General features: G+C 42.5%; 1 protein-coding gene across 2 annotated transcripts in view; it reads left to right on the plus strand.

Annotated features, from left to right (window-relative positions):
* TNFAIP2 (TNF alpha induced protein 2) overlaps window positions 1-8,059 on the plus strand; it is a 32,531-nt gene extending 24,472 nt beyond the window's left edge. The window contains exons 12-13 of one of the 2 annotated variants that reach the window (XR_014548090.1): window positions 1,653-2,739; window positions 7,841-8,059. Coding sequence is in view for 1 of the 2 variants with exons in the window: in XM_083613995.1 (XP_083470121.1) it covers window positions 1,653-1,791 (139 nt within the window). In the remaining variant the exon portion in view is untranslated. Of the gene's footprint in view, window positions 1-1,652; window positions 2,740-7,840 lie in introns of those variants that run through there. The other variant, XM_083613995.1, reaches the window with a different exon arrangement.
* The last annotated feature ends 3,552 nt before the right edge of the window (window positions 8,060-11,611 follow it).

An 11,611-nucleotide genomic window follows, 5' to 3' on the forward strand; every position in this document is an offset into this window, starting at 1 on the left:
AGACGTAGCCTGGCGAGGCCTAAATTAGGCCATATGCTCACTATAGCACCTTTAAAGCACAAGCATACCTTTTTAGTAATGTTTTTATTTATTTTTCATGGTACAGGTGATACATTTTGAGAAAGCAATTGTTACAACAGTAAACAACAAATAACTTGCCCTGATAAAATTACAGACTTTTGTCATGCTGTGTAATAAAGTTTCGTTTGATTGGTCTAAGAGATCACGCCACATTTCCCCATGAGTGCTGGGTGGATTTCTGCCGCCGTCTGAACAATTTACGTATTCAATAAACATTTGCCACATGTTATAAAAGGAAAAGGGGTTGTGTCTTCCCTTTGCCACTCTGGCCTGGCTTATTAATTTCTCAGTCGATGCTGTTGACTGTACTCTAGTATCTGTGTCCAGCCCAATGCCAGTTTTCCAACATCTAGCAGCAGTCATGGCTTCCCCCAAAGAATTCTGGGAGCTGTAGGTGCTGAGAGTTGCCAGGTGACCCCTATTACCTTCACAGAGGTACAATTCCCAGTTTAACAATCAATCCCTCTTCCCAGGGAACTCTGGGAATTGCAGCTCTGTGGAAGTTATGTCTATTTAACGTGGTATCACAGTGCTTTAGCTGCAGGTTGGGAATCTGTTCCCACTTCAATGAAACAACACTTCCACACCTGGCATTTTGGTGGCGAATTGATACTCTAAATTAGAGTGCCAATCCCTCCCATTCCATGCATTAAAAGGGTGCTTGTCATACTGATTGCAGCTAGTCCTCATGAGTACAGGAGCACAGGAGGCAGAGTTACTGTCAAGAGAACTCCAATGTTGGCTGTAAACTCCCCAGACAGGAAATACCTGTTGAACAACAAGGTCCTTCCTCTTTTAGTCACATCCCGTCACTTGCTGCCTTTCCTGCTAGGAAAGACATGTAGAAACACTATTCGATACGTGTATCTTTTAATATTCTCACCTGCAGGGCAACCAAATTGATCAAGGGGGTAGATTAACTTCCCTAGGAGGAAAAGTTGCAGAGTTCTGGTTTCCCCAGCCACTCTGGGCGGCTCCCAACAGAATATTAAAAACATGATGAAACATCAAACAGGGCTGCCTTCAGATATCTACTCAAAGTCAGATAGTTGTTTTGCCTTGACATCTGAAGAGGGGACGCCACTACCAAAAAGGCCCTCTGCCTGGTTCCCTGTAACTTGGCTTCTCGCAGTGAGGGAACCACCAGAAGGCCCTCGGCGCTGGACCTCAGCGTCTGGGCCGAATGATGGGGGTGGAGACGTTCCTTCAGGTGTACTGGACCGAGGCCATTTAGGGCTTTAAAGGTCAGCACCAACACTTTGAATTGTGCTCGGAAGCGTACTGGGAGCCAATATAGGTCTTTCAGGACCGGTATTATATGGTTTCAGCGGCCTACTTGCAAACTTACCACAGGTATCTTGGTCAGCCCCTGTGAGAACAGGATGCTGAACTAGATCGGCCATTGGCCTGATTCCTGCAGGCTCTTCTTCGGTTCTTAGATAAATCAGGGACAGTAGTCGAGTTCAGAGAGTTGGGAGTCCCAGGTTTGCTCTCTTTCGTTGAATATTTCTACTGCCTCTGTGTTGCTGTATCCTTTCAAATTCTGACGCTCCGTGTTTCCTCTTTGACAGCAAGGAGCATCTGTCCGCCATCTTGTACATCAAAGGAAACTTGTCCCGCAATGAAACCAGAAGCATCCTGAGTGTGCTGGACATCGGGGTAACAGCTACCTTGCCCCACAAACACTTGTTTTCGACAATCAGGGTGTGATGAGCTTGCCTGTTGCCTCTTGCGTGACTCAAACAGCTGCCATTCATGGGAGACCTGAATTCAGCTCCAGCCTCCTTCCAGACTCAGCCACATAGTTCAAAAACCAACCCCGGGTCCTAGTTTTGGAAAAAGCGGCTTGATCTTTACGCCGCTACCAGAATGCCAGGATAAAATGGAAGTTGGCTTAGAGGTCCCACCAGATTCAAGGGCCTACGAAGTCTCCAGCATTTCCTCTGCTGCCTCGGTTTTCCCCATCTCGAAAATGGGATGGGTGCTGATGTGGTGCCAAAGGGAAGCCTTCGTTTCCTGTTCCTTGTTAAAGCACTTGACAGAAAAGCGCAGTAGCTCTTTGCACATGTTTCTTCCTTAAAGGGGAATAGAAAGAATCCTTTGTAAAATGGATGGAGGAAAATGGAAAAGTCCTCAAAATGTAAATAGCACTTGGAATGTGGTCTTGGTTTTTTTTTATTAAAAACAAAATGAAGTAGAAACTCCCAGAAGCTTCTTCTTCTTCTGTGAAAAGCCCTTTTGGGCTCTAGGTAGATGGCTGTGAAAACCACATGTAAAATTGCGATGTTTTGCTCGATAGTATGTATTGATAAAGTACTAGGATCTTAATGACAGTCTGTGTGATATCAGGATTGCTGTTGGTGTGGCTTAGGGATTAGGTGCTACACTTGGACCTGGGTTCAAGTTTCTGCTTCGGCCACAAACGATGGTTTTCAGGCAAGACACTCTGTCTCAGACTCTCTCTTTTTTCTTTTTCTTTTTGTATTTCTCTTTTTTTAACCTTTCTGGAAACCACTTTGATGGCATCAGTCTGTGGAGCAGTTTGTATATAAGATAAACAGCCAGCCTCACAAGCTTATTGTGATAAAATCAATGAAGTATTTTCATGTACGCTGCCTTGAGCTGCTTGGAACAAGCAGGATACAAATGTTAATAATAGTAATATTACTTACTTACTTATTCAAACCTTTATTAGGCATTATACAGACAAAACGATAAAAGAAAAAGTAACATATAAAAGCCTTGAGATATATACAGAAAGGCAGCAGTTGGCTACATACATATATATTTATATACATATAAAATCAGTGGTTTTCCTTGTTAACCTGCTCCTTGGAGGACTGCTACCAAAAACTCGGCTACCCCCGCCGTTACCCTTTGGTCAACGTCGGATAGGCAGAATCCCACACATTCACCTTGTTGGGGCTCCAGACCACCCAAAAGAGGGAACAGCACGCGTTGACGGAGCGTACTGTACAATGGGCACTGAAAGAGAATGTGCTCTACCGTGTCCGGGACATTCATAAAACATCTGCAGAATCTCTTGTTTCTAGGGATGTTTTGATATCTTCCCCTGACAAATGCTGAGGGAAAAACATTCAAACGGGCCAGCATAAAAGCCCTACGTTGGGCTGGAATTATTAATTTGGTGACGTAATTGGCTCTGCTATCTAAGATATTTAAATCATAGAATATGGGCGAACAAATTTTGTTTACAGCTGCCATAATATTTTGCCTCTCGACATCCTTTAGTCTAGTTAGGATATTATGGAAAATGTATTGCTCATTAGAATTGTACAGGGGCTCCAGCTCGATGCCTAAAGATTCAATCTTTTTTTCGAGGTACTGATACCATCTTGATTTGTAGGAGTCTTATCGGAGCTCAAAGAAATCTTTTAGCTAAATGCCTTTGTTGCTGGCTCTTCTCCTTCTTTTGGATTTTATTTCCTCTCACTACTTCGTATCTCATCTTCCTCGGTGCCGGGACTTAATGAAGTTAGTGAAGTTTTAATAAAGGCTCTCAGACATTCCCTTCCGGGCTTCAAGGCACTCCCTCCCAGTTTCTCTTTGACTCCGCGTGACAAACTTACTCCAAGGATTTTGAAGGACTTCAAATGGGCTTTTAACCCTAAAACACCTTCAATTTCGTGGACCCCCAAATATCTCAGTGGTTTTAACAAACTGAGAAGAAGGGGGGGGGATACTGCAAAGGAGTGCTCTAATTGGACCCAGTTTTTAAACTCCTCGCAGCAGCCCACCTAGGACGGAATGAAAATTGAACGAGATTGCGACCTGAGAACTTTAATACTTTATCACTCTATTTAGAAGTCTGATCTCATTGATTTAAGAAGAATCTGCAATGAGAAGAACCAAAAGACTCAGGTGTCTTGACACAGAAACTGACGCAGAGCCCTCTGGTTTCAAACAGAGTAATCTAGATAAGTATCTGCTACCTCAAAAACAGCACATATCTCCTCCCAAAAACTCCCTCAACTCTTTACATGGAAAGACAGTTGAAGAGATATCCCAAGGAATAAACGAGGACAAGGCTACTACTCCCACAACCGAGGCACAAGTACTAATTGATAGAAAGGTGGAGCTGCTGGAGGAATGCTGCCTACTGACTGCTCAAACAGTTCAAAAAATCTTTGAACAATTACAAAACATCTTCAAGAAGCTGGATAACCCAGATGAAAGGAGGCAACTCACTCCCTTTTTGCCATCCTTAACAAGCCCTGGAGATAAACAGAACAAATACAAATTCATACCTCTAAACCAGCCAAAAATCAGAGGAAGCCCCCCTCACTCAGTCAACTTGATACTGAGGCCATGTGAGATTGTTCTCCACATTTTTCCATACAGAGGGCCCCTACCTTACTGGGAGTCATCCTTCTGGGCCAGACATCATCTAAATCTGCTCCTAGGCCTTGAGGGGGGAAGGATTGACTTAAAAGCAGTCAAGAGGCTCACTAACGATGGATATTCCAAAAAAGTACTACTAAGATTTGGTAGTCATAGAATCCCAACCGAAATCTTAAGGGAAAAGGCTCATTTAGCCCAGAAAGGAATTATTCCACGTCGACACTTTGAAGATATATCACTCAGACCATTGATTGCATCTAAAAGACAGAACAAGATGAACAAGGCCATTCCAACAGAAGCCGATATCTGCCCTACTCCCGTGGAAGAACCCAGTAGATGGGAGAAACCGCTGCCAGCTACCCGGGAAATCACGCAAGAAAAATCCAAGCTCCCAAACCATGCGATTGTAGCATCAATTAACAGCCTCGCCCTTGACACAACAGACTGGACAGTCCCAGAAGAAGAAGATCTGCTGAGTAACTTTACCAACCTACCAGATAAAGAACAAATAAGCATACTCAGTAAACTGACGAAACTACAGGCCAAATTGATCGAAATTCACCAACAAGGTCAACAAAATGCAGTAGAAACAATACACAATCAAACCTCACACCTATCAGCCCTCTCCCCAAAATGCATAGTCAAAAAGAGAGCTACTAATGGAACTTTTAAATGTATAGATGCAGAGCTTCAAATCCAGCCTCCTTTAAAATATGAAATGACAAGGAAAAACTCCAGTAATGAGACCACAAATTCCTGGCTGAGATATCAAATACTAGCCCCAAACGAAATAGGTACCCCTTATTTAAGTACTACAAAGGATTCTAACATTCCCGAACAAAAGATGACCTCCAACAGACCTGACACATTGAACTCAACATCAAACGAGACCAAAGAAATGGAAGTAGAGACCGAAAACAATCCTACGGTCCATAATAGTCCACCAACCACAGAAATCTTTCAGGAACAAGGAACAGCTAAGGAAGAAAATCAAGAAAGGGAGGAAATTCTAATTTCCCGCACTTTAAAAAAGAATCTAAAAGATCCACCATTATGTTCCCCACCGAAAGTAGTGACAAATGGCTGTATCGGCACAAGTCAAAATTCCTCGCTGGACTCAATAACAGAATTAGAATGACTAAATGCTGTCAACCAGCCACCAACTCAAAAACGGATTCTACGCTTGCTGTCCTGGAATATTGCAGGGTGGGGAAATAAAGACGGAGACCCAGACCTAATGAACTTCTTTAAGGATTTTGAATTAATACTTCTACAAGAAACATGGTCAACTAGAGATATTAAAATCAATGGATTCTCCTCCTATACGAAACCCGCATTGAAAACAAACACGAAGGGCCGGCCGAAAGCAGGGTTCTGTTGTATGATCAAAGACAACTTAGGGTTTGAAATCAAGCAGCTAGAAAAATGCTTGCCACTTGCACAAGCCCTACTTTTAACCCAAAAAGAAGATACCTTGCTACTTGTAAATGTCTATATCCCCCCATCCAAAAACAACAGCAACAGTGAAAATTGGTCACAACTAACCTTTTATATAGAAAATTTGACCGCTAAATACCCAAATGCCTCATTGATAATAGCAGGTGATTTTAATGCCAGAGTGGGAACCAACAATGAACAACTATGTAGCAAACTAAATTGGAATACTGACAATGATATCGCACATGCCCTGAAAATAGGACGATTCTCCAGAGATAGGGTTGTAAACAACGAAGGCTTACGCCTACTTGAATTATGTAACAACTTTAATTTACAGATTGTGAACGGTTCAACAAAAGGCGATAGAAGCGGGGAGTTTACATACTTCTCCCCCCGAGGATGCAGTGTCATCGACTATATTCTTGTCCCCTATAATATTATAAATTCGATCATGGACCTCAAAATCGGAACGCGTACTGAAAGCGACCATCAGCCATTATTGTTGTCTATTAACTTAAAGGATGAAACCAAAATAACCAAGCACAATATTATAGAACCCTCTCAATACAAACAAATGACCCAATTAAAATGGTCCCAGGAAATGAGTGCAGTAGTGGGGCAAAAACTTACAGCCAACCTGAGAAAACAAGTATTATCCAACTTAAAGACCACTAATTCCTACAGCGATATTCCGAAAATTTATAATGAAATCTTCCAAATGTTCGTAGAACTTAGTACTCCACCTAAAGTTTGGGTACTTAAACATAGCGCTAGCCCTTGGTTTGATGATGAATGTTTCCAGCTAAAAAGAAAACTGCGCCAAACATTTAAAAATAATCGCACTAAATTAGAGCCCTCTTATCTTGATGAAAAAAGAAAATATCATCACATTCTGGCCGAAAAGAAACAGAAATATGCAACCCAAAAATGGCTACAATTACTTGACTCAATTCAGAGCAAAAATAACAAAGCGTTCTGGAACCTAGTGTACGGAGGATTGAAAGCCGAAAATCAACTAACTCTACCACCAATTGCAGAATCCAAATGGTCCCAATATTTTACATCTGTATTTAACAATCTACACAGTGAACTCAAAGGAAATGAAACCACTAAAAATAAAATCAATAAACTCCAGGAGTGGCCAAGGGTAGAAGAAGAGGAAATTAGAGAGATAGTTAAAAATCTCAAATCAGGGAAATCTCCTGGGCCAGACGGTCTACCAATAGAATTATTTAAGACCTATATAGATTGGTGGGCAGAACCCTTAGCTCAATTGTTTACTCTCATAGATAAATATGGGATCATACCTGAGATATGGTTAAGATCAATAATTATCCCAATCTTTAAAAATGGCGACCCAAAAGAACCAAGGAATTATAGACCGATAAGCCTATTATCAGTGATAGGGAAAATCTACGCTAAGCACCTTTTATCTAAACTCCTTACCTGGATGAAAAATCTAAATTTACCAGGGAAAGAACAAATAGGTTTCTCCAAAGGTTGCTCTACATTAGACCACTGCCTTATACTTATGCATTTGGTTGAAAAATATAGATCTCAAAGGCAATCTAAGATATTTGCTGCTTTTGTAGATTTTCGTGGTGCATTTGACTCAATTGACCGCCCAAAGCTGTGGAGGAAACTCGCAGAATTAAAAATTGATCAGCGCTTATTGATCCTAATAAAAAATTTATACTCTTCCAATATCTGTCAAGTCAAACTTAACACCAAAGGTCACCTTTCATCAGACATCCCAAACTCGAAAGGGGTAAAACAAGGGTGTATTCTTGCCCCCTTCCTATTTAATTTATTTTTATCAGACTTGCCAGATCACCTTCAAAAAATAGAATCACATGCCCCTAAACTTAATCAGAAACCAGTTTCTCTGTTATTATACGCAGACGATGCTGTTCTACTATCATTAACGAGCTTGGGTCTGAAACGTCTTATATCTTCTCAGTAATATTAATAATAATAATAATATTGTTAATGTATCTATAAAAAGAGTGTAAATATACCACTGTACAGATGTTGCTTCAGTGTCTGCTTGTGAGTCTCCTGGTCCATAGTGATTGTTTTGCTATCCAGTGGTTGTCGGGTTTTTTTAGTTAAAGCATCCCAAGTTGTCATTGTATACCAAGTTGTACAAAATAAAGACGCACTTATAATATTTAGTAAAGGTGTCGTTGATCTCTTCCCATCCTCCAGCTTTTAGGAGCATGTTTTGAAAGCCAAGGGTTAGAATTTGCCTCCTAGAGAAAGTGGGAAGCAAGAACAGATATGTAGTTAATGCTAGAAGTAAGACAGGAGAGGGGGAAAGTCTGGAAGCTCGAATTTGAAGACAGGGCAGGTCCTACTGTTGGGTAACATAGTGCTCTCGCTCCCCAACGGGACCCCAGCTGCCCTTCTTTGTGAGGAAGCCGACGTGACAACAATACAGGCTAGAATTGATTACCTGTGCCTAAATTATATGAAAAGACTTCGATCTCTTTCGGAGGAGACATTCCCCGCTATGTCTCACACAGAATGGGAACAGACCAAATATTGGAAGGCTGGCATCCAACGCCTCTTGTCCCAATATCAATTACAAGATCTTCAGGTGAACATGAAGATGGCACTTAAGAGACTGTCTCTTTAGGTCAGATGCAGAAAGGGATCTAACCATGATTGCTTTTACCAAGAGCTCACCATGGTTCCCACTTATCAAAACAGAGCATGCCCGAGTCAGATACCTGACAAAGCTCCCACTTGCCATACTAATAATTGCTTTTACAGAACTACAATTCCAGTCGATGCCCTCGACAGTGTTGGATGGACGGTACGGCAAAGTACCGTACATTATGAAGAGAGACTGTCTGTGTGGACAACCCTGCGTCGAGGACCTGTGCCATTATTTATTGCAGTGACCGTTATATATAGACCCAAGAGACCGATTTGTAAAACCCCTGTTTACAAATGGAACACATTTGAATAGGGTGGAAAGGGTAAAATGGCTGCTGAGCGTCCCCAACGACTTTGTTACTTATAAAGTAGAACTCTATGTGCTGGCAGCTAAGAAGATCAGGAGGAAGGAACTAGGTAAAATAGCGGTCAACTGCAAAGGGGATTCGGATATTTAATTTGGCACATCTTACCTGAGAATCTTCTGCTACTCTATTCTGTTTAATGCAACAAATAATTTTAGTAGCTGTAGCCATGGTTTTATTGTATGTGTGGTGCCCGATGATTTTTATGGTTATTGTTTTTGTTTTCGTTCTCCTTCTGAATGATGCCATGGCCTATGGTTAGTGCAATAAAAAGTTTAACTGGAAATTGGGTAACATGGAACCAAATTTTTTGGGATGCCATTAAATCATGGATTTTTGCACTTTAGGGAGACCGGAGTATTTGCTACCCACCAACGTCAAGGGGATTTCTTTCTCTTTAATGATGCCCACCAGATCACAGTTCAAGCCTGGCCCAAAACCCAGGTCAGCACCTGTCTGTGCTGTATGAATTATTATTATTATTATTATTATTATTATTATTATTATTACTTATTACTTATACCCCGTCCATCTGGACAGGCCTCCCCAGCCACTCTAGGCGGCTTCCAACAGGATATTAAAAACACAATAAAACATCAAACATTAAAAACTTCCCTAAACAGGGTTGCCTTCAGATGTCTTCTAAAAGTCAGATAGTTTTTTATTTCCTTGACATCTGATGGGAGGGCGTTCCACAGGGCAGGCGCCGCTACCGAGAAGGCCCTCTGCCTGGTTCCCTGTAACCTCACTTCTCACAGTGAGGGAACCGCCAGAAGGCCCTCAGCACTGGACCTCAGTGTCCGGGCAGAACGATGGGGTTGGAGATGCTCCTTTAGGTATACTGGACCGAGGCCATTTTGGGCTTTAAATGTCAGCACCAACACTTTGAATTGTGCTCGGAAATATACTGGGTGTTCTATGGTCTCGGCGGTGTTCTATGGTCTCGGCGGCCTCAGTGTAACCCAACCCTCAAAGCTGCCACCACTGTTAGATTCACCAAATCCAAGATTCTCACTTTGCACACTGGACATCCCCAATATGGCAAGGAGCATGCGTTAAAGATCCCACTCTGCTTCCTGAAGCCTCAGCAGAGGAAACCAAATATACAGTCACCAGAGAGGTCTGAGACATTGGCTTTAGGACCAAGGCTTTAACCATGGAAAAGTGAAGAATGTATGTTTTATTGATTGATAATACTAAAATAGCATCATGACATGAATCCTGTTGCCAAATAGGAATAAAAGATTTAAGAATCATAATAGTTAAGAATTTAGGAACATCTAGATAAATGCAAACGCACACAAAGATGGCAAGCCTAACTTAAGGTAAAGGTAAAGGGATCCCTGACCATTAGGTCCAGTCATGGCCGACTCTGGGGTTGCGGCGCTCATCTTGCTTTACTGGCCAAGGGAGCCGGCATACAGCTTCCGGGTCATGTGGCCAGCATGACTAAGCTGCTTCTGGCAAACCAGAGCAGCGCACGGAAACGCCGTTTACCTTCCCACCAGAGTGGTACCTATTTATCTACCTGCACTTTGACGTGCTTTCGAACTGCTAGGTCGGCAGGAGCAGGGACAGAGCAATGGGAGCTCACCCCGTCGCAGGGATTCGAACCGCCAGCCTTCTGATCGGCAAGTCCTAGGCTCTGTGGTTTAACCCACAGCGCAACCCGCATCCCTTCAAGCCTAACTTAGCCTAAGCTAATATGTTACCAGCACTCTCCATCCCCCAGAAAAGTCTCTTGTACGCTCTTGCATAGCAACACATGCCTCTCTCCTCAGCCTACCAGAAGACACCTCAGCTGTATCGTTCCAGAACCCTGAGTCTGGTGATGAACCCATGACAGCACAGCTGAAAAATGTTGTTGCAGGTAACAAAGTGGTCAGTACAACCTTGAAACCCAGGAACCAGATAACACGGGTGTAGTAGATTTGATCTCTGCTAGCTGACAGAGAAAGATACCTGCTTTTTCATGATCCCAGATCTTACCCGGAAGTCTAAGCTGCTTTACTGAACCAAAGTTTTAAACACAGAACTAAAGTTTGGGCACAGACCACAGATCTCTCTCTCTTGCTCGCTAGATATATATAGATACATATACACATACAGTGGTACCTCTGGTTACGTACTTAATTTGTTCCGGAGGTCCGTTCTTAACCTGAAACTGTTCTTAACCTGAAGCACCACTTTAGCTAATGGGGGCCCCCGCTGCCGCCGCGCTGCCGTTGTGAGATTTCTGTTCTCATCCTGTAGCAAAGTTCTTAACCCAAGCTATTATTTCTGGGTTAGCGGAGTCTGTAACCTGAAGCGTATGTAACCTGAAGAGTATGTAACCCCAGGTACCACTGTACATACATACATACATACATACATACATACATACATACCGTATCTTGATATGGACACTGATTGATGTTATGGATACAATATTGATCCAGAGCAGATGGTGTTTCGTATTCAGTGGTCTGTGTTTGCCTGAGCTTGAATCTGGACTAAGGATTCTGAGCCCCTGTGTTATGATTTGATACATGATATCCAATCACAGAACATTTCAGGATTTGGGCCTCTGCCACTGGCCCTTAAACTCTGAGTCATGATTCGCAGCTTGGAAGTTGAGACAGCCAATCATGTTGGGAGTGGGAGTGGCCCAGACTTTCAGAAATGTGTATAAGCAGTTGCTTTGCCCCTGCTGCCCAGTTCTGTAG

Source organism: Podarcis filfolensis (assembly GCF_964270895.1).
Source record: "Podarcis filfolensis genome assembly, chromosome: 1".
Taxonomy (NCBI): domain Eukaryota; kingdom Metazoa; phylum Chordata; class Lepidosauria; order Squamata; family Lacertidae; genus Podarcis; species Podarcis filfolensis.